Source organism: Nannobrachium achirus (assembly GCF_963921795.1).
Source record: "Nannobrachium achirus genome assembly, chromosome: 18".
NCBI lineage: Eukaryota > Metazoa > Chordata > Actinopteri > Myctophiformes > Myctophidae > Nannobrachium > Nannobrachium achirus.
In genome coordinates this window covers 23117661-23142422 of record NC_137825.1, presented here as the reverse complement: position 1 = coordinate 23142422, position 24762 = coordinate 23117661, and the positions used below count along the sequence as shown (strand labels likewise).

Genomic DNA, 24762 nt, shown 5'->3' with positions numbered 1-24762 from the left:
AAAATAAGCAGTTGTTCATACTGTAGAGAAAGGTGAGGAGGCAGGAAGAGCCAATTGTCACACGACTCCCCTCAGCTGTGGATGAGAATCCATACACTCTGGAGGCGATAGCAGGAGATACAGGTCCAGTGGGGCGGCTGTAGCTCAGGAGGTAGAGCAGGTTAGCCAATCACCCGTGGGTTGGCGGATAAAATCCTGGCTCCTCCTGTCAACATGTCGAAGTGTCCTTGGGCAAAACACTGAACCCCATTTATCACCTTTTAACACCATTTATTTAGCAAGCGTTAATGTAATTCCAAGATCATTGAAGGCATCTGCCTTCAATGCAGGACTATCACCAGTAATATATGGTGTAACCTGTCTAAAACCCAGAGACAATATGCAGTATATTTTTAGGCAAAAATCTGTTCTTCCTGGCAGGCGACAAGACAGTCATTCAATGACACAAATCCATTGCAAACAGCACCAGAGAAAGAAATGCAACGCACACAAGGAGGATGTAGAGTGAGTCAAATTTAATGTTAATGCACTCCATTGAGGGGCTGAGTGTTTGGTGCCGTCTATGCCCTTCAAACCACCTTCATAACCCACTCACGCTTCATTTATACTTCATCGTACGACGGTTGCGCGCACCCAAAATAACGGATCTACGAGCTCACAGCGCATCTTACGCAGTATAAATCAAGCTTCAAAACACCCAAATGAGGTAACTAAATCACACAAAAATAGGTCAGTAAACTTGTACAGTACAGTTCTTCTTCCTCAGTGAGTATCTTCGCAGCAATGACAACAAAGAATCTTCAAGATTGAATCAAACAAAAACCCAGTAAGTGGGGGGGAAAAGGGAATAATATAAAGGTACTGGATGCTTCTGCACATCAACTCTCCTAAACCAATAAATATGATGCAACCACAACAAGTTGTTTGCGCAGAGGGGCTTCCAAAAAAAGGGGTGGGGGATTACAATCAGGAAAATAGATGCTCTTTAAACCCCAATAGAGACATGAGGGATTAATGCTCTCGTGGCTTTAAGCAAAGAATTCTCAGGCAACTGTCTAAATACATTTTTAGTGCAGCTTCGGGTTTCTTAAATATACTTTCCTATAGACTAGTACTTTTCTCTGGTCGAGTATTGCAAGATGACCACTTTAAAAGAGGGGGTAGGGGTGAAAGCATGAGCTTCCACAGGTATCAGTTTCTTTTCCATGATGCATGTTTTTTTCTTCTTTTTCTATCACAGAACTTACAGGACACATGCGTCATCGTTACAGGTTTAAGATTTACAATTTGGGCAAAAAACAAAAGGAAAACTAAAAAGAACCTTATCAAACGATAAATCAGCTTAGAATCCTTTTTTTCTTAAATAAGGTACTTTTCTCTTTCTCTCAATGTAGTATAATTCAGGATCAAGGAGTTTCTTCCATGTCCTTGTGAAGTTGTTGTAGTTGTTGTGACTTTGGGAGGAACCAGAGAGCTCCTTCACGTGCAGCTCCTCCTCTGTCTTCAGTGCTTTGTCTTATGAGACACCAGTCTGTTGGAGGAGGAGGGGAGGTGTTTGAGAGGAGCGCCCCGAGCGTCAGGCTCGGCCTTGGTCTCTCACGCCTGGACTTGTACTTTGTTGTGCGCTAGCGTCGCGTCCTGAAGATGGTGATCTACAAGCTCACTCGTGGCATTTAGTGAGCTTGTTGTGAGCTTGTAGATGGCCATTTTCAGCAAGCGATGCGACGCACGACAGAGCATAAACGACCCTCCAGTGTCCATGGGCACATTGGGCACAGTTTCCGGCGCTACCGACTCTTTTTCCGCTCACCGCCCGCTCCCTCCTCGCTCCCTCACTCGTCTTCGTCGTCCTCCTCTTCCTCGCCGTCAGAGAGGGAGGTGCAGGGACGGATCTGCCGGTAGCCGTCCAGCCACTTCTCCACCATCTGGGTGACCAGCGGGTGGTTGCGGCGGCGTGAGCTCTTCTGCATGGCGGCCAGCATGCCTCCGTCGGTCACGCAGCAGTCCAGCCATTCCCTTAGTAGCTTCTCCTGCTGCTCCTCGTTCCCCATCTGAGTCAGGGTAGAACACGGCGCAAAAAACGTTAAGGTTCTAGTCGACTCCCCATCCAAACTCAAAACTATGCTAAAAGAATGGCTGACCTTAAAATACAAGTGGCATAGTTCAACTCTATTTAACACCTTGATAGAATCCTATGTAACCCCCCCCCCCCCCGGTCCACCCCTCCTTTTGTCTGTAAATATACAATATGATACTACAGAGTTTGATTACAATATGTATTGTATGAGCATTTTGTATGTATTATTGTGGGCTCGCCAGTACCTGGCGAGCACACTTTAGATATTGTCATTATTTATTTATTTATTTATCTAGTAAGTAGACGGGATTTTCGGTTCCTTTCTACTCCTACATACTTAATGAGAAAATGAAAATAAAAACATCAATGTGTTCAGCTTACAGTGGCGACGTGTGCTATTACTTTATACAGCAATCGGCCAAATGGTGGCGCTGTAGGAAGCCTTCGAAAGTGCGATCTTTGAACAGGTATAGCTCATGCTGTGTTATACATACAGCCATGAAACCTGTATACACTTATGCGTCTCCTCATGCCGAACAACTTTTACCCTCTAACTTTTGACCTCTGACCTTTAGGTCTCCCACAATTCGGAATTATATGAAAAACAGTAAAAATCTATCTCCTCCTGGGATTTTCACGTCAAGTGCACGAAACTTTTTTCACATGAACTTTGGACCAATACGGTCAGATTGATCAACCAGATTTTTTTTAAAGTGAAATATAATTTTTTAATAATTCAACCAATATTGCGGTTTTATGCAAATTATTCTTCGGCCTCTAAATCATACATGCAAAGTTACACGTTCATGGCATTTGGCAAAGATGTGGAGGGTTAGTCAAAGTATCACTGAAACCAATTTTATTCCAATCGGCCAAAGGGGGGCGCTATACGAAGCGTCTGAAAATTCAAACTTCAAACGGGCACAAGTCATGACTCGTTTCGTTTGAAGACATGCAACTTGTTACACGCGTGCTTTGACTCAAGCGGAAGACATCTGTGTCGTTGTTAAGTAAGCTCCGCCCTTCGATTTTCCGCCACTTTGAGCAGTTTGTAAAACGCGTAAACCCGCTTTTATTCTGGAATTTTCGCGTCACGTGCACAAAACTTTTTTTACGTGAACTTTGGACCGATATCTAAAGATCTGTCAGATCGGATTTCTTTAACATTGAAACATGCTTTTTTAAATAATTCAAACAATATTGCATTTTTATGCAAATTATTCTTCTGCCTCTAAAACATACAAGCAAAGTCACATTTTCATGACAAAATAGTGTAGAGGGTTAGTTCAAATATCACTGAAACCAATCTTACCCCAAATGGCCAAAGGGGGGCGCTATATAATTTTGAGCAGTTTGTAAAACGCTTAAACCCGTTTTTATTCTAGGATTTTTTTTGCAATTTGCATGAAACATTCTACACGCAATATAAGGACCTTTATCTAACATGCCTATGAAGTGCACACAAAAAAATTATAAAATAATAATAATAAATATAGCTGCAAGCAGCGATAAAGTGTCCAAAGCCAAAAACACCTCAAATCATGAACACAGCCTGGGATGTGCGTGAAATCTTGCAAGCACATTCCCAATAGGTCAAGGAACAGATACCAACCTTCTCACATTGGCCTGTTATAGCGCCACCAGCGGGTCAACTTTTGCACAACACATTTTTGGAACAAAATGGACCAATCTTTGACGTCAGTAACGTCAAAGAGAGCACTGCCTGCGATCTTGACATTTTGTGCTTTTATAGCCATTGTTTTCCGGCTTGAAGCGAGCCCACAATTGTTTCGAAGGAACAATATTTTTCTAGTTATACGTATTACTGATACAATAGGGTCTCTAGACTGATCTGAGCACTAAACAGAAGATAGAAACCAGGCTTTCCACAAGTTTTGCGGAAAGCCTGGTGATGCAAGGTTTACACACATATATATTTATAGACACGGCAAACCAAAAGCCAGGCTTTCACTCATTGTGGTTTGCAGGAAATGTTCGTTCCAACAGCATGCAGAAAGATTGCAACATTTGCTGCTAAGTTTTCCTAATCCATGCAATGTGATGAGGCGACCTGACACGATTGGTTTTCCACACAGTAATGTAGCAAAGTTGTAGGACAAAAGGAGTGTAGAAAACTATTTATTGGTCAAATTGCAAAATCATTCCTAGATCTAGGATTAATTTGTATTTGCAATCATTGTAGTATTATATTTTTAGATAGTCAATGTCAAACATTAGGGGGTCAGTAAAGAAAATAAACAGAAACACCTGGGAAGTAAATTATACTTGGTTTTAAAATAAATTAAGCTATTGCAATCTTGATGTCTTAATGACTCTTCCCAGAACCCCTTCAACTATCCAACTGCATGTGGAACCGATAGACATCATATCTGCTTTCAATACTCTCCCACAAATTATATGTACAGTAAGCAGAGAGACACAGGGCTGGCTTACCCTTTATGCCTAATCTTATTTGTCATGTTTCAATATTTTGAAAAACATTTTAAAATAGTGAAAATAGCTGCTCTAAATCGACACGTTGTAAGCTTGTAGATCGGCTAGGTGAACCATTTTAAAAAGGTTTTTCAAAATACTATGACATGTTTGTTTTCATGTGTAAAACATTGAATCTACAATCTTGGGATAAATCCACAATGTCACAACAAGCAGCTCTGCGTTTGATTATGGAGTCATTCAAAACTGTAAGTACAGTGTTATGAGAACGTGTTACGGAAACCACCCTGGCTTAACAAACATTGCCGATGCTCCGTGATCTGTATAAACCCGGCTTTAAGGGGCTTGACGTCGAGCGTGCCGTCTTAATTGCTCCCCTTACCTCTTGCGCGGACAGGAAGTGGATGTGCAGCAGCTTCCTGTCGCTGTCCACCAGCGGCAGGAAGGTGACGGTGACGTCGTCGTCCGTGTTGAGGTTGGCGCCCGCGCCGCGATTGTCGTAGCCGTCGTTCTCCATGGCCACCAGGGCCGAGAAGTGGCCCCGCGTGTAGCCCAGAGCGATGGGACTCTTCCAGCAGAAGCTCTGCTCCCATAACAGAGGCAGGTACACACCTAGAAACACACACACACACACATACACACACACGGTTCATTTTGACAGAAATTCTTTTGTAGTTTGCCTTTTAAAACTAAAATGTTTAGTTTTAGTCTACTAAATATCACCAGATTTTAGTCAACTAAATCTACAGTCAATTTAGTCGACTAAAATGTATTTTAGTGGGCCGTGATTACATGGTAATGCCCGATTAGTAGACCGGCTACCGAAAACAGTTGATCCACAAGCAACGTGTCTGTGACGCGCTGTGAACTTGTTGGTTGACTATTTTCATTGTGCAACACCCACACACCACAAGCTGCATCACGATATACACAATTTTATCACGATTCTTTTTCATGTTTGTTTTTATGGTTACTTGACAAGAACTAGACTCTCTGGGTTCCTTTTGGGAGGTCTAAATTGAACTTTACAAGTATGTAACTCTGACAGTATACAAATGAAACCAAATGGACCCTTACAGGTCCATTTGGTTTCATTTGTATACTGTCAGAGTTAAGTGGAGACCTTGACATTTTAAAGTTTGAGAACTACTGATTTAGACCAAAATGCAGGTTTAAATTGCAATGAATCTTTGTATTAACGATTAAACAGGATTTTTTCACAAGGCTCCCTCAATTGTATCACGATATATACGATACCTCTGAAAAGGCATATCGTGGAGACATTGTATCATCTCAACGATAATTATCACCATATCGCCCACCCCAAGTGGAAGAACATTTTTCCTCATAGTCTTATTTGACAAAACTAACACTGACACACAAACACACGTCAGTCCAGCTGGGAACCATTGCAGACCGTTGCAACAAAAGCCTGAGTCTCTTGACACTCAAGCGCCCCCATAGGGAAATGTAGCCGTGCTGTTCCAGAGTCAAATTACACAGTGTGTGAGCTCTGCTCGGGGGCAGAGCTCCATCTAGTATTGGACTGGGCACCAACAGTGGCTGCGCTGCAGGCCCGGCCGGCCCAGAACAACTGCTCCATTGTGAGCTCTTGAGGAGTGAGAGCTGCCTCTGTGCTCCCCCGGTGCAGCCTAGTGCCCTGCTTTTTTTCATGACTACACCCGCCCCCTCGCTCCCCTATCCCCCCACCACCAGACAGACAGTAGTGGTAAAACTATTGCCTCTCAGGGCACGGTCACACTGCACTTTTATTCTACCTATGAGGGTGGATTCTGTCAATGCATTTCAATGGGAACGGAGCGGTTTGCTGCCATTTGCTCCGGATTTCTGCAAAAAGGGGAAAAAAAGCTCCATTCCCATTGAAATGCATTGGCCCCTCATAGGAAGAATAAAACTGAAAAAGCGGCGTAGAAAAAGCGGTGTGAAGTTAAAAGTTCAGAAGTATTGCCAAAAGTAAAAGTACCTATTACCCAGAATTTCCCAGTTCACAGGTTTTCAAATCATATACAAATGATCTTAAAAAAGACAAACTACAAGCGCACAATAGCCAAAGTTAAATAATTATCGAAATCTACAAAGTACATTTTCTAATAACTGTAGTGGAGTAAAAAGCACAAAGTATGACTATGAATGTAGTGGAGTAGAAGTAAAAGTATAAAAATGTTGAAATACTCCAGAAAAAGTACCTCAAAAATAATTTGACATAATCGCAATTATTTTGTGATAATCATCATAATCGTTTACATGTTGAAAAATGTTTATATATGTTCAAACATTTAAAAAATAGTGTAAATAGCAGCTATTTACACTATCAATGTTCTTTTTAAAGAGTAAAGTTGTCAAATATGTCCTTCATTTCTTTGTATATTTAGGTTTTGGTGTCATAGGTGTCATATCTCCCATGTGCAACGTTAATCGCAATTATTTGAGTGAGAATCAATCGTCATGTAAAATGTCATAATCGTGACAGCCCTAGAAGAAGGGTAGACGACGAAATCAACACTGGTTCGTTCATACATCTATGGTTGCCAGGCCCAAACGTCCTGCTGTAGGCCTGCTAGTCACCACGCACGCACGCACACGCGCACACACACACACACACACTACTAAAAGAAAACCACTGTCCAATTAGCCTGCGATGCAGACTTAGAGCCAACAACTCGCAACTCCGTGGCACACTCACTCTGTCTGGTCATTACTGCATGCTGCTTTATGGCCTGTATGTAGTCTGCCATTGACTTGAACTTGGGTTTAAGCCAATACGATAGAATCGATAAAACATTTTTTTTTACATATTATTTTCTTGCATATTTGTAGCTGAAGGTGCAAATGTACGCAAACGGGCCCTTACGGGTCCGTTTGCGTACATTTGCTCCCTCTCAGAGTTAAAAGAACATTACTGTGTAGTTTGTAGATTAATACAGGACTTGTGCGTGGGATTATTATGCGTCTCCAGAGACAGATATACTACAGGCTATTGGCAGGAATCACCGTTCAGCTAAAAAGAAATAAACCGCAGACCACATCTGATATGATTGAGGGCCGCGCTCGTGCTACAGTCCAGGTGGATCTAGTTAAAACCCCATTCCGCCATTCAATAACAGAGTTAATGGTTTTCACAGGTCTGCAGAGTTGCTTATAGACTTGTCAAACATCACTCAAACACATAACTGTGAGCTAAATCGGCCTTTGTGCATGTTAAATGAGCAGTGGTGGAGCCACGAAGTACATTTAGTCAAGCTCTGTACTTAAACTTTACCCGAGTATTTCCATTTACTGATACTTTATACCAGGGTTTCCCAAAGTGGGTGCCGTGGCACCCTAGAGTGCCATGATGCCAGTCTAGGGGTGCCGCAGAATAATCTCATAACATTTGGAATTTATCAATATCACTACATAATTATAACTTAACTATGATTAGTAAAAACAGACCTGATTTGCACTGTACTTGAGTTATTTTTCCATCTATGGCCAACTCTCTTCACCAAAAAATAGCTGATCTACAAGGCAAGCTCACAACTGTGAGCTTGTAGATCGGCTATTCTCGGTGAACCTTCCCCCCAGAATAGGGATGCTGGGGTTCAAGTGGTTAAACGTCAAGTATAAAGTTATTTTCAGTCAGTTCTGATGGAAACAGATGTTTCTCCAATATGATGTAAGATTCTAAAAATGAACATTGTGATTCAGGGGTGCCGTGGATGAAAGGGTTGTTTACAGTCAAAAAAGTTTGAGAACCACAGCTTTATACTTCTACTCCACTACATCTCATAAGTTAATTTATTCATAGAGCACCTTTCACAGTCACAACAGGCTTTACAGGTTTAGAAACACAAAAGCATATACTGTATATATAAAAAAAGGAATCAATAAAACAAATCACCCTTTATACTTTTTTTTACTCCACTAGAATTTGTTGACAGTTACTAGATACTTTGCAGATTTAGTTTGTTAATGCAAAGTATACATCTACGTAGATACTGTACATCAGGGGTCTTCAACAGGGGGTCCAGGACCCCTAGGGGGCCCTCAAGAGTTACTACAGCCAAATCTTTGTGTGATATGATCATGTTTTTTACATGAACCACTTGAACCCTAGCATCCCTATTCTGAGTGGAACATTAGACAAAGAATAGCAGATCTACAAGCTCACAACGCCTCAAAGCGCGAGACGTTGTGAGCTTGTAGATCAGCTATTTTTGGCAAAGAGGTTTGTAGAGGGAAAAGAAGAGCAGACTAAGTGGTTAAATGTCTGAAAATACACATTACTCCAACATGATGACAGTGCTGTCAAACACAATGTTATACAATATGTAGTGGGGGTCCCTGGTTAACCCTAACCCTAACCCTCAACTAAGGGGTCCTTGGGCTGAAAACGTTGAAGACCTCTGCTGTACATACATAAGGTTGAAAATGGTTGAAGCGGCTCACCTTGAAAGCGAGTGTAGCCTAGCGTCTCCCCGCGGAAACTCTTGTAGTATTTCACCCCGTAGACTATGATGGGTCTGCGAAGGATGTGTGCAAGGACGAAGATGTGGGTCTGCTCCAGGCTGGCCCCGGGCTGTGGTGGGAAAAAGACAACATCATCCCAAACAGGATGGTTGGAGTGTTAACCCATTAAAAACAGTGTTCTGAAAAACTATGTTTCTATATCAGTGGTACTCAAACCTTTGCTCAAACCTTTTTCAAGGACCCCCAATGTCACGGACCTTCATCTCAAAATATTGTGTGCTAGGGACCCCCAGAAGCAAAAGAGCCAACATATAACATATGGCTAAAATCTAAAATGACACAGATGATTTTTTTTGGTTGATACAATATCCTTCTATCATTGGTATAGTTTTTCAACATTTGGATTAAAAACTAAAACCTGCTAATGGGACAACAATTACAACAGTCATCCTGTTACATAACTGGGGTGGTTTGAGGGGGGTGTACACAGACCATAATGTTAATTTTGAAATACAGATTCTCTGATAATGAGTGAGGTATAAGTAATCAAAAAGGTTAAAATGTTTGAATTCAAGTGGCCTTCATCAGAGCTACTTGGATCCCTGAAGAAGTCCACTTGAGACCTAAACACGTTGGCATGTTGTACCTGTTCAATTATGATGTAGCCTTTTTAACCTTTTGAAAGAGTGCAGATTGGAATCATTTTCTTTTGATTATAGGTGCTTTCCTCCTTTTTGGACTATAGAACATCTTCCACGTCTTTGTCTTCACTAGTCTTACAACAATGTAACCCTCCTATTTTTTCAGATTTTTAAATGAGGCGTCTACATCACGTGTTCACCCCACCACATCAGTTTTCCCCGTCTCTCAACTGCGCCCTGTCATAAAGCAACAAATGCTGCAAACAGAATAACCTTTCAAACGTAACTGCACAGCTCAGATAAACATAAATAATGCTTTGAGAGGGGCTTCAAAGTAATCGACGTACACTACACGAGGAACATGAAGGGGTTGGATCCCGTCCCCGGGATCACGTCTCTCCTTGGCAGCTGAGGCCTGTCATAGTAATCGCGTGGCAGCTTTGTAGGGTTTTTGTTTGTACTGCTGTTGGGAGTGCTTTGCACCATCTAAATGCCTGTAAATCCCTGGGTCACATGCTGGGAAGGAGCGCTGCGTCAGCAGGCTTGCCAGTAGGCCAGATGAGCCATCAGGCTGCAGCTACATCTTACAGGATCTAGCTTGATCACTTCTGTCCTCTCCTCTTGTCTCCGTCTCTCGGCTGCTACAAAGCGCCAAAAGTTTTAGCGATCCATTCTTGATTGCTCGTGATATTCCTGTGCTCCTTGAGTCCTCTCCCTCCCCCTTTCTTTTGCTCTTCTAAAATCCCTGTGTCCTTATGCTCTCCTCTACTCGCTTGCACAAATGTTTTAACTTTCATCCCTGGCACCGACTTATTTTTCTCTCCCTGGCTTCCTTTTCCTCAAGTCTATCCTTAAGCCATATTTTATGCTTCTTTGTATGAAGGTGTTGCACAGCAAAAAATAGCTGATCTACTAGCACACAGTCACAGCACATTGTGATAGGCTAGATAGCGCATATATATAAATACGAATAATGTATTGTTTCCTTTAATGGCTCCACAGGGATTTCCACCTACATAATTGTTTAATTTCCTCAGAGATCCAAGTCCCATTATGTCCCCATCGCCCCAACAAGCCCATACGACGAGCCCTGGCCATTAGATCACACTCGTCGCCAGCAACACATTTTGTCCGTTCCCTGAACTCATTTTGAATTGCGGGGGGGAAAGAAGAGGGGACCAGGGTCCATAATTACCTGGCTGGCCAGGGATAGGATGAAGGTCCAGTCCTCCTGCCACTGCTCCTCTCTCAGGGAGAAGTGCAGGCCGAAGCTCTGCGAGTACCACGACTCCCACTCCTTCCAGCGTGTGTAGAACCTGCACGGAGCACACACACACACACGCAATTAGGGCCGTCACAATTATTACATAATCGTATAATGGCCATTATTTTACATAATCGCAATTTCTATCATAATCGTTGTATCATAAATGTTGAAAAATGTTCATAACATTTTCAAAAATAGTGGAAATAGGAGATCTACAAGCTCACAATGCGTCGTGATGTGAGCTTGTAGATCGTCTATTTCCACTATCAAGGTTCTTTTTCAAGTATAAAGTTGTCAAACATTCCAAGTAATTTCTTTGTATATTTAGGTTATGTGTCATATCTGCCATGTGCAACTTCAAAGCCTACAAGCCAAACAGGAACGTAATTGTCAATGACAGAAACACAATTAAATTGTTAATCGCTATTATTTGAGTGACAATTAATCGTCATGTCAAATGTAATAATCGTGACAGCCCTACACGCAATGTCACTATTATGACATTTTGTATTGACGACTGTCGCTCAAATAATTACAATTTAATTGCGTTTTGGGTCACTGAACATTATGAATAAGAATTACTTTTCTGTTTTGGCTCTTTGGCGTCGTAAACAAAAGGTACAAAGGGCAGATATGACAGATAACTTACAATATGAAAAAAAGAATTAGTACTGGAAATAGCCGATCTGCAAGCTCAAAATGTGTTTTGAGCTTGTACTGTAGATCTGCTATTTCCACTGAAATATTAAAAATGTTCAACATGGGAATGATTATGACGATTATGTAAAAAAATCTCAGATAATTGCAATTAGGCGAATATGTAATAATTACGAGAAGCCTAGCAATACCCACACAACAAACGTCATAGAGACGTACATGTTGTACACAAAGATTAGCCCTCGTTTACAGCGTACCTGAATCTGCTGTATTTGACTGTGCACGTGGCATGCATGCATGCAAATGTATGAGGTTCGGCAAATCTTCTAAACTTTACAGCATGACAACAAGCGGCATGGTGGCACGACTCATTTATGACATCACTTTTATACACAGTAGCCACACTCTGTGTATGTCTAATATACATATTGAGCAAAACACTATATATGTCTATCACAAATGCCAAAGACATTGTTTTTGCTAAAGACTGGCTACAGGATGTAATAACATTTAACATTACTGGATTTTATCCATTGACAGACATGTACAAATATACTGTATGTTTGCATATATGCATTTTGTCAACGAAGATGTCAAACGATGTCAATCAATCAGCTGTGACTACGTACTGTAGCTAGTATAAGGCACTGTCAGTCTGTCCAAAGTGTTCAAACAAAACGGAAAGCTGGCTGTAGCTTATGACACATTACATGCTTGTTTCTATCAAAAAGGTCCTGGATACATCTCATTACCCTGCCTGCATGCGTGTGTGGCAGGCAAGCACCAGGATTTCACTGCTTGTGCCTGTATGAGTGACAAATAAAACCCTTGTAAGTACTCAATTTGTGATAATCACTTCGCTCTGTGTATCCTTTTTTTTTTTTTTTTTTTACCACAATTGCCTGTGTGAAGTGGTGAACCAATTCATCTTGGCAGGAATGATCGCTAAGCTGCCCTGCAGACATTGACGTTTGGGTGAACAAGGTCACGGTAATAAATATATCAGGAACGGACAGATACATAACAAAGAGGAAGCAGCTACACGCAGTGTTTGCACCCCTAGTTACGTTTTTAAATTGTAGTCGTATTACTTTCAACCTGGCGTCCATAATGTTGGGCATTACATTTACACAAATCTCAAAAAAAGTCCTCAAATGTCAAAAAGTTTAAACATTTTCCAAAACAGCTGATTTACAAGGTCGCAACGCGGTTGTGAGCTTGTACTGCAGATCACCTCTTTCTTACGCTATACAGCAGGGGTCTTCAACAGGGGGTCTGGGACCCCTAGGGGGTCCTCAAGAGTTACTACAGGCCAGGGGGTCCTCCAAATCTTTGAGTGATAGAAACCTTTTTCTCCTTTTTTATATTAACCACTTGAACCCTAGCGTCCATATTCTGCGAACGAGCCAAAATAATAGCAGATCTACAAGCTCACAGCTGTGAGGCGTTGTGAGCTTGTAGATTGGCTATTTTTGGCAAAGAGCTTTGGAGGGGGAAAAGAGCAGACTAAGCAAAGTGAAAGGTCAAGTTTATTAAGTATTGACGGTTCAAGCGGTTAAATATCTGAATCTGAAAACACACATTAACATTAATCCAAAATAAACTGTTGATTGTGCTGTCAAACAATGAAACTAAGATTGTGGGGTCCCTGCTTCATCTCTCTCTCAACTAAGGGGTCCTTGGCCTGAAAACGTTGAAGACCCCTGCGCTATACAGTGTTAAGTATATTGGCCCAGGGCTTAAGTGGCTAAATGGCTATTCCACTTCTAGCAGTCATCCAGTCCACAAATCCATGCTTATCCTGACCACAGGGGGGCCTTGCCAAGGTCTCTCACCAGTGCGAGCAGTCGTGCAGGCTATCATGGAGGGTTTTGCGGAGGACAGAGTCTTTGTCATAGATGCCCCAGGTGGCCTGCAGCACCGAGTCCAGCAGGCAGTCCCCCGCCGTGCGGTTCCACAGGGCGTACAGCCGACTGTCCAAGCGTGTGCCCAGCTCCAGGGACCAGTTGATGACAGGAGACTCTTCTTCTAGCTCTGCGCAGAGGAAAGGGAGAAAGAGATGGAGACACACAGTAGGAACAGGGTTTAGTGAGAGCAGTGGTTCTTAACACACTTTGAGCTCTGGACCAAAAGCATATTAAGTCTCAAGGAGCACCCCACTGTGTGTGTGTGTGTGTATAATAATGATGATGGGATTTATTTATTTATTTTATTTTATACTAAATATACCATGAATGATCCTAAAGCCAGAATTTATACACAGCTGCGTGCCGTTGTCATGCACCGAAAATAGACGATCTACTAGCTCACAATTCGATAAACCGCCAATTATCATCGCCCAACACTGCACGCAGCAAAGTACATCAGACACCGTAAAGCTATAATACACTATGTCCATTTTCCCCATGGAGCACCAGCTGTAATTATGCCATGCACCACCAGTGGTCCGTGGACCACTGGTGGTGCATGGCATAATAATAATAAGATAACAGCGAGTTAGAGAGAGACAAGATGGTCGTCGAAGAAGAGACAAATGGCAACGTGGTCAGCGATAATTCTGTAACTCATTCCTCAGCACTTCTAAGAACAATGTGGAGCACCTATCCCTTGGCAGGGGCGTCACACCAAATTCTGGGCCCTGGGTACAAGGCTTCACTCACATTTTGTGCTTTAACTATTGAAAAATAGCAGATATACAAGCTCCCAGCGAGCTTGTAGATCTGCTATTTTTGAAAAATCTTGAAAATGTGTGCGGAGTCTGAATATTTCAAATCCTTCTAAGGTTTTTTTTTTAAATGTTTCTATGTCAGTGGTGCTCAAATATTTTCATGTGAAGGACCCCCAAAAATGATATGTATTTGGCCACGGACCCCCATCTCAAAATATTTAGTTCCAGGGACCCCCGGCCCCAGAAGCAAAATTTGAGTTACAAATGTTCGCACACATTTTCACGACGTTTCAAAAATAGCAGATCTACAAGCTTGCTGTGAGCTTGTATATCTTCTATTTTTCAATAGCTAAAGTATAAAATAGTTAAGGCCCCTCCACCTTGGGCCCTAGTAACTCAGTCCCACTCCCCCCCCCCCCTTGTGACACCCCTGCCCTTGGAACCCAATTTGCAGAGCCTTACGTAAATGGGTCATAAGACACCTCCAGAGACCTACGACAAGCTGTGAGCGTGCGCACACACACACACACACACACACACACACACACACACACACACACACACACACACACACACACACACACACACACACACACACACACACACACACACACACACACACACACACACACACACACACACACACACACACACACACACACACACACACACACACACACACACACACACCAAGTTATGTGGGAGGGAAAATGAGAAGGCTCAATTAGCCTAATTAGCGTGGGAGCAGGTGGTACAGTACAGCAGGTTGATGATGGAAGAACAACGGCCCAGCAGACTGCGGCTCCTAGCGGAGGGTCTCTCTCTCCCTCTCTTTAGCTGAGCCTATCTGATGGCTCTGACACACACCACTCCCACACAAAGCCAGCTCACTGAACAGACATCCTACACCATCATGTATACACAGTAGAGACACATTTTCTGTGTCTGATTCAGACAAATGATCTCGTTTCTGGAGAGTCCTAGACCACTGGTGGACCAAAATGTTGTCAAAGCTAAAGCTTCTATTTGAGACCCTTTAACTTATCAGCGAAAAATAACCAGAAATTACTTTTTGATCAAAATAAATACATTTTTATTTAACCACTTAAGCCCTGAGTCCACAGGGGGTTTCTTCTTAAATGAAAACGCCTATAAGATTATGTGTATGGTTCAGCTGATTGATGTGTTTGTTTGTTTTTAAGTTCCTTTTTTCAGCTGTTGTTTTATTTGTATCTTATTTCTTTTAAGTCTCTTAAGACTCTTGTCTTACAAGAGAAAAAACCTGTCATGTAATTGTTTTTTTTTTTTTTTTCATAATTGGGCTCTCCAGTATGAGGCAATGCAATGATATTTTGTTATGCAATGAATGCTTCTGACATGATACAATAAACAAACGTTTAAAAAGAAAACGCCTGGGCGCTCGCCTGGCAGTGCTTCCAGGCGCCCGAGTTGAAAATGTTTTTGCTCTCGCCAGGCAGAGGAAAGCGCCTTGCCTCACGAGTATCCAAAATCACAGGGCTTCCGTTATAATAAACAGTTCAAAACATGTGCTGCGGTCAGGACAAAAATATCTAGGTGGACCCGTTCAAAACATTTCAAGAATAGCCGGTCTACAAGGGACAAGTTGTGAGAAATATTATATAAATATCATTTTCAAAACAATTGGGATGCCATTAGGGATGCCAGGTCGAAAGAGGTTCGAGTCGTGACACATGCATAATTGCAGATACCAATGTCGTCTTCAAAGTCATATAACGGCCAATAATATTGATTTAACCGATATACGAGTCTGGCTCTACACCCAACACCATCACGTAATACTGGCTGAAGTTGCACGTTAGTGACATGTGGTGACAACATATTCCATTAATAAACACATATCATACAGTACATATCCATTACCTTTCTGTACATCACGATCCAACACCTCATCAAACAGTTTCTCCTGGACAGCGGGGGGAAGGTCCTCTATATCTGCAGCGAGAGACACATGAGGAAAGGCATTGAATTTCCATGGTCATTATAAACCCAGCCTAATGGCAGTGTGTGCACCAGAGGCCATACAAACAACCATGGATAATGACACACACACAGTAGGAATGGTTTTTTTTTTTTTTTTTGTGATTCCATTCATCGGTTGACATTTCGTCAATGGCTGACTGTAAACATCAGCGCTGTGCAGCATGTTGTGTTTCTGTGTGTATTGAACTGTCAACACACACACACACACACACACACACACACACACACACACAGAAGCCAGAACACTGGTGTCTATTCTCTGGCTCAATAGTGCATACACTGACGTTGAAAAAAGAGCGAGAGTGTGAGAGAGAGAGAGAGAGAGAGAGCCCTGTAGCTGGCCTGGGGCCAAGTTCTGCCTGCAAGAGAAATACTTGGCAATGACGGCAAAACGTTCAAATCTTCTGATGAACCCTGCATAATCTTTCACCCTAGCAGTGGCAGCGTGTTCGCTAGCAGAGCGCTCGCTAACCAGCAGCTCTGAAAGGCAGAGTGTGCATGTTTTCAATGAAGACATTGTGCCATGGGGCGAGGAACTGTCGTTTCACAGAGACCCTGCACTGGGAGGCAAGCCTGCATTCCTTCTACGCCCCGGTGGGAAGGGGGAAAAAAAGGACAGGAAAAATCACTTGAGTGAGATCACATGCCGAAATGTTGCACGTTTATATCATTCTGAGGGAAATTCTACAGATGAGCGCTAAACTAAATCATGAATATAAACCTGCAGGCCACAAGGAATGTATTTTAGCAGTGCAGCAGCAATATGAAGAAATGCATTGTTTTTCTCTGCTGGGAAACCCTTTCCTTTCGTAATGTTTAAAATCAATCATCATTTAGGGACACAAAGCACAGATGTTTAGACATGCTAGTGGGCTGACAGTGTTGTATTAAAAGCTGCTGGATGTTTGTTTCTGATTAGGATGCCTAATGAGGAGCACATTTTGCGTATTTACTGTACTTTTTTTTCCTCACAGTAACTATTGAGTCATATGGAAGCTAAATTAATATAGAGTCCTTCTACTAGAGCAGGGGTCTTCAACAGGGGGTCCGGGCTGCCTAGGGGTCCTCAGAGATACTGCAGGGGGGCCACCAACTTTATTTTCTTTACATTAACAACTTGAACCCTCGCATCCCTATACTGGGGGGTAACATTAGCCAAAAATAGCAGATCAACAATTTTCGGCAATGAGGTTTTGTTTGGTGTACGGGGAACAAAGGAGAAAACCAAGTACCGAGCCAAAGGTCAAGTTTAAAAGGATTGAGGGCTAAGTGGTTAAATGTCTGAAAACACACATTTAACCTGAATATAACATGTAGCTGCTTCATCTCCCTCTCTGAGTTAAGGGGTTCTCTGCCTGGAAAACGTTCAAGACCCCTTTTCTAGAGCTTTATTTCATGCATCAGACATGATTTTAGCCAAGGGCGGCGAGGTGGTGGGGAGTAGACAGAGTTAGGGCTGTCACAATATGACATTTTACATGATGATAAATTGTCACTCAGATAATTGGCGATTAACGATTTAATTGTGTATTTGTCGTTGATAATTACATTTCTGTTTGGCTTTTAGGCTTTGAAGTTGCATAATGGTAGATATGACACATAGCCTACATATACAAATACATTACTGACATATTTGACAACTTACTACTTAAAAAATAACATTGATAGTGGAAATAGCCGATCTACAAGCTCACAACGCGTCGCGATGCGACGCGTTGTGAGCTTGTAGATCTGCTATTTCCACTATTTCTGAAATTTTTCAACATTGACGATTATGACAAAATAATTGCGATAATGTCAAATAATCACGATTAGACGATTATTATTATGTAATAATTGTGACAGCCCTAGACAGAGTGGTCACCTGCAGGCAGGGTGAAGGTCACCAGGTCAGAGAGGAAGTAGCAGGCGAAGTCTCCCTTGCGCTGGTGCAGCGAGGCTGCGATCTCCCTGCGGATCTGCTCCGTCAGCTCAGGGCACACCATGGAGGGGATGCACTTAGCTGCCTGCTGGTTCACCTGGGTGGTTGACAGACATAGAACATTAGACTATCCCATTCAGAACTGTGGAATGCATCTGTGTCACTTTAGATTTGTAACCGCTTTAACCATTATTTTATACTGTGGCTATTCAAAATAGGCTGATATACAAGCTCATGAGCTTGTAGATCAGCTATTTTTGAAAAATCAAACCTCGGTTCGAAGTGAAGCGGTGAATTTGTATTCTATGTGTTCTAGATCTATACATTCTGTGATCTATACTTTCTATGAGCTTTAGTTCTAGTTCTGAACGGTTCTGAATGAATGATTTTGTCTGGAGAGACAAATTGTCATGTGAAGCTTGGCCAATCCTCAATTCTTCATTCTGGACATGCACGGGACATGTACGGGACAGCCAAAACTAACCATTCACAGTGCAGAGATGCACAGGACAGGTATGGGACAGACAACGCCACACCTTGGAAGCGGCTTTCACCGCTTCAAAAATCTGTGTGAGGAGTAGCGCGGCAAAATAAAGTTTATCCGGAAGGATGTAAAGAAAGAATAAAGTCGGACAACTACTATAGTCTGGTTGCCCTGTTACGGCAACCACACTAATGACATCACAACGTGGTCATCAAATCCATGTCCTAAAATGAATCATCAAAACAAACACAATGTCATTCAGCAACTTTTACCAACGGAACCGCCTGTCAACACTTCTGAAAACACTGTCTGCTGTGCGGCTGAACACACCGTCTGCTCTGTGCTGTGTAGCTGAACAATTAAACTAATTGTGACTGCTATCAACAAGTCATTGACTTCCTTGACTGGCTAAAACCCAACTCATCGACTGTAGATTCTCATAGAACAAAGTGTAAAACTACGGTGTGATAAATGTTCTGCTGGGCACTGCATCCAAGAGGAGGACCAAAAGATACTAAGTACTATGCCGCTGTTGCAGTGGAGCACAAAGTGTATGTCTTCGGAGGGGACTGCTACAGTGACGAAGCTCAGATTGGTGTGAGTATCTTCAACACAGCCTCCTTGCGCTGGACGAAGTTGCCTCCGGCGACAGCTGGAAGAGACCTTGAGGTTCGCTGGGGCCACACAGCTGTGCTGATAGAAGAAACGGTCTACATCTGGGGAGGCTGGCCTCGCCTCAACTCGCTTTATGCATATGATGTCGATACCCACGTATGGTTGAAACCAAGGGTTTATGGAGCTGTTCCAGAGGGGAGGAGAAACCACTCAGCCTGTGTCTTGGGGAAGGTCATGTTTATCCATGGAGGATACACTAAAGACTACACTAATGACCTCTACAAGTTTGACACCAGCACGATGGTCTGGTCTTTAATTTTCACCAGAGGCACTCCACCTCCTGCTTCAGTTTGTCACTCTGCCACCATTATCGGGACAAAGATGTTTGTATTTGGGGGCCTCAAGAACTACAACAGCAGGAACTACAACAGCAGGAACTACAACTACAGCAGCGGGAACTACAACTACATCAGAGTGTTTGACACAGAGACCAACTGCTGGCTGAACACGCCTTCTACACAGCGTCTTCCAGATTTATACTGGGGTAATTCAGTATTTGCCTACAATGAAGAGTTGTACCTATTTGGTATCTTCTACCAGAGCCATGCCTTCAGTCATCTGTGGAAATTCAGTCCAGAGACTGTTTCCTGGAAGAAAGTTGAGTTCAAGGGGAAAGAACAGGATCCATCAATGTATTTCATGGGTTGTTGCATGGTGGGAGATCGTGTAATTGTCTTGTCCAGGGGAAAGAAAGTCTTCATTTTAGACTTGAGTCCTAGTCTGAAGATGTTGTGTAAGCAAGCAGTTATTCTGTACCGTCTGGAACAATCGCAACTCCCTGGTGACATCAGATGGGAACTGGCAGCCATGACTCCCAAAAAATACAAATAAAATAAACAACAAACAAGCCACAGATTCTTTTGGAAGGCCTGTGCCAAGTGAGAGGCGCAAACATGACACACATGCATATCTCCTTGTATGGGCCCTTCTGTCTGTGACGTCAGTTACTTTGTATGTATGTTGTAAATGTATCATTTTTGGCTGACACACACAAAGTGAAACGCACATAGTGCAAGTCTATTGGATGAATGGTGAAAAGTGACGCTGGATGGCGCTGTTCGCTAGCTTATGGATCACCAATTATTTCCGGGGAACGGAAGGTCACCTGACACGATATCGGAACAAAACCAGCTTTCACTTTTGTTTTGGAAAATAAAAAATCAAACCTCGGTTCGAAGTGAAGCGGTGAACTTTTATTCTATGTGTTCTAGAGTTATGAACTCTGTGATCTATACATTCTTTATATTCTGAATTAATTAATGATTTTATCTGGAGGGCCGAATTGTCATGTGAAGCTTGACCAATCCACAAAGTATCCAATCATCAGACCGGGATGGACACTACACACATACGTACGGACCGACGGACGTACGGGACAGATAAAACCTGTTCATTCTGGACTGATATGACCATATATGGACATGGGACACACATTTTGTTTTTGAAAAACCCTATTCATTCTGGACTGATATTCTGGACGACAGGACAGATAAAACCTGTTAATTCTGGACTGGAATGACCATATATGGACATGAGGTGACAGACATTTTGTTTTTGATAAAACCTGTTCATTCTGGACTGGGGTGACCATATATGGACATGAAACACACATTTTGTTTTTGAAAAAACCTGTTCATTCTGGACTGATATGACCATATATGGGCATGGGACACACAAAGCCACTCATTGGAAGCGGCTTTCACCGCTTCGAAAAAGGAAATAGCCTTATACTGTGGGACTAGTGGTGGAAACGAGGTGGACGGCTGGACGCGGAAACGGATATTCTGTCCAATGGATCCAAGTGGACATGGATTATTATCCAACTCCAGGACACCCGTTTGAGGTCTCCCACGAGGAAATCGGAGCAACATGGAATATATTCTATGATTTTCCAAATTCGCCTTTTGTTGAGCTGCAAATTCAGTACCACTTAAACCGTCTATACTAAAATGTGAAGATCAAGTTCTGTGTCTGTCTGCCTTTCGGTCTGTGGCTGCCACACAGATATACCCATATATGGACTAGACATGCCTGAAGTCAGCCGAAAGATTTATGGCAGCAACAAACCTTTTTTTTTTTTTATATGAAAGCAACAGGATGATTTTACCAGTATTTGGCTGGTGATTGATGTTAGCTCAAGCTTCACGGATCTTCTTTTTTCAACGGGCAGCTTGGCCAAACGACGATACATAAATCGGGCGTATGTCTACAGTTGAGTATAAGTATGATTATGTGTTACACAACCATGCAAGATGTGTTATGTTGTTCGCAGAATGACATCTTAGTACCAGAACAGTAGTTATTCTATGACCACACAGCATAGAGTAACAGCCAGGCTTTCATCTCGGTCCTGCTGCCACAGTCACTTGTGTGCTTGTGTGTGGCCTTCCGTGTCATCCCTAATCACTGCCTGCCCTCTCTCACTGCGTGCCACATGAGCTCTGTGGCATCACGTCCACTGAGAACCAATGGCAGGAGTGCATCTTGGCTAATCCTGGCCCTAATCCTCAAAGTACACTTCCCCTGCAATTATAGCCATTATATCAGCTATATATTGTCTCTGCTGGTCTTGACAGTGATAGGCCTTATGTACTGTAAAGAGAGACACGAGAAACAACAGTGAAATTCAGGAGTGGTCCAGACTTCTTCGATACTATGACCAAACCAGATACTGTAATTCGGTTTTACATTATCAAATGATCTCCAAACAGGTTTACAGAAAAATTATAATAATATATTTTTCACTGCGCAAACATAATCATAAATGGAGGGGGAATTTGCATCTTAATGCCGTTATGCATTCTGCTGATATGAGTTTTTAGCTGAGCCTGTGCGTCAAGTGTGTTTGGGGGTGGTTGAGTGAACGGACTGCCTTTTAAAATCGGCTCAGAGTATATTCACGCTTCTTAGTTCCTCAAAGGAGGCGGCATTAAGCCTGAGAGTTATACTTGGTGGCGGATCGTGTCGTGCACTGAAAATTGCCGATCTACAATCTACAAATGCGTCACAATGTGGCGCCTTGTGAGTTTGTAGATCTGCAATTTCCGGTGTAATGCACGGCGCACAACGGAGTATAAATCAGGCTTCATCGAATACTGTATGGGTACTGTGCATTTTTGAGTTCCTAATCCCTTTCTAGGGCAGTGGTGAAAGGAAAGCCCCCCCCCACCCCTCTCCCGTAGAGTAGGCAAGCTTACCTCAGTGAGAAGGATAGCTAGCATGTCCTGCCTCTGGAAGCGGATGGCCAGGTGGACCAGGGTGAATCCCACGTCGAATGCAGACGACCGGCTGAGGAGGCGCACTTCGTCGGCGGTGAGCTGTCGGGCGATGTCTCCGCCGGAGGATTTATAGGCTTCCACAGCCGTAAGGTCGCCTTCTACCACGCCTGCAGCACAGTTGCGAGAGAGAGAGAGGTCAAAAAGGTCAAGGAGCGCAGAAGCGGCCGTGGCCTTGAAGGGGGGAAAAGACGGAAGAGTACTAACATGATAACTGAACGGACTGTCAAATTTGATAAATGTGAGGGCAACACATGACCATGGTGTTTGCAGTTTGCGCTCAAGGAACAACACTGTAATTCCCTGAAAACAGTGATTCACGCTAAGCACCTGTCAGCTCCATGGTGCTAGCCTGAAAACAGGCAAGCATTGCCGTCAAGATGTCGGGCCGTGTGGTAAACAATATGGGTAAAACATGCTTTGTCAAATACCTCTGTGTGCTTTTTAAATGCATCTGCAAGGCAATTTTGCCTTATTTCTTTTTATTATTTTTTTTGAGACAGAAATGCTCGGGGATGGATTAGTCTGGTATTTTGGAAGTGCTCCAGCAGCTGCAGTGTGCCTGCTGTTAATGAAAAGCGGGACATAATGGACAGCTTGTCATGTTCATTAAAAGCACTACAGAGGCGTCCATCAAACGCGAATACACATCAAACTGCTCCTAGTCGCTAGCAATTAATCTGAATTTGCCTATGAAACTCTGCGGTGGTATTTACATAACTACTTACCAGCAAGCACAGAGACGGAGCTGAACATTGTAAACCAAGCAAGCAGGGTTCTCCAGCGTCTAACGTCAAACCATAACTCAGTCATGACCTCTCTGGGTCAAACATGCATTTACTAGCTGACCCAGGGTGACTAGTTATCACCCTATCATGGGACTGCAAAGCCGAAAAAGGCAGAACACAACGTAGCTGCTAAAAAAAAACATCTACCAGAGAGCTGTGTCAGACGGGGGACAGTTTGGACCACGTTCACTGCCCCACTCCGCTTCCTCCAGAGTCTGGAGTCCCAACATCTGTTATGACTGAAATCAGAGGCGGAGGAGGTTGTGCGGAGAACCCGGAAGCGCATGGCTAATTTTAACAGATTCCCAGAGAGTACATTCTCTGGCAGGGAAGTAGAGAGCTCTAATGCATTGCCTTCGGAGGACCTGGGCTGGAACATTTCAAGAATGTCCAGTGACTTTAACCACGCCAGGTGACATTTGGCAAACATTTCCGCGGGCTGACAATAGGACTTAAGGTTAGGCTACATATAACCAATGCTATGTTGTAGATCTTGCATGAAAAGGTGAAGGACAGAGCAAGCTTTACTTGTGTGTGGACGGATTAGTGGGTGGAACATTTCAGCATACGAGATCAGGGTTTTTCCTGGCTCAGAACAGACCTTTGGGGGGTGACTACTACACACACGACAGTAAGCATGAATGGTCTCCGTCGTGACCATGCACAGTAAACAGTGAATGCAATAGATCTGTTTGGCCTTATTTGAAATCTATGCATTATCCTGTTATTTCTGACCATTTGATTTGATAAACAAAAAATGTCTTTCATTCTACTAGTTCTACAGTGCTTTGTTATTATAACTGTTATTCATCAAAAAACCTGTGTAGCATATTACAAGTCGAAGCCAGTCTTATTTTGTCCAGTCTTACGGCTTGACAAAATGTGCAAAACTTTGCAATGCTAATAGAAAATAACTGATCATTCACATAAGGAATGGACATAAATAGTAAAGCTTTTTTTTTCTTCTCTCAGAAAACTTTGGTAAGCTGCTTTACAACTATGAATATGTATGTATTTGCGATTACGTGACGGTGATGTTGAAAAAAAAGGAGGGGGGGGGGGGTAGCAAAACCACAACTTTGCTCCCTTTAATATCACTCTTCGAAGAGAAAAGATTAACAAAATGGAACCATAGATATGAAACCAAAACGTACCATTGATAATATCTTCAAACCACAGAATTTGAAATTAAGAGGGGTTTGAATGGGCTGAACTCTAAACAATGTTAATTGCTATTTATGTTCTCAATTCAGTTCTCAATAGAAAATCTTCGATTTTTTAAAAGCATGTACTTTAGAATACTTTAAGTATTTTTAAAAGCAAGCACTCCGGTAGGCCTACTTTAAATCAAGTACAAATTTGA

At 42.6% G+C, this 24762-nt stretch overlaps 1 protein-coding gene across 1 annotated transcript in view; it reads right to left on the bottom strand.

Moving 5' to 3' along the window:
* Positions 1-510: 510 nt before the first annotated feature.
* Positions 511-24762, bottom strand: part of zranb1a (zinc finger, RAN-binding domain containing 1a) — a 30378-nt gene continuing 6126 nt past the window's right edge. Inside the window, exons 4-11 of the mRNA XM_080747018.1 lie at positions 22534-22721; positions 18121-18274; positions 16137-16208; positions 13402-13600; positions 10838-10958; positions 8981-9110; positions 4914-5143; positions 511-2051 (exon numbers count right to left, since the gene is read on the bottom strand). Of these exons, the coding sequence (XP_080603144.1) occupies positions 1833-2051; positions 4914-5143; positions 8981-9110; positions 10838-10958; positions 13402-13600; positions 16137-16208; positions 18121-18274; positions 22534-22721 (1313 nt within the window). The 3' untranslated portion in view covers positions 511-1832. The remainder of the gene's footprint in view (positions 2052-4913; positions 5144-8980; positions 9111-10837; positions 10959-13401; positions 13601-16136; positions 16209-18120; positions 18275-22533; positions 22722-24762) is intronic.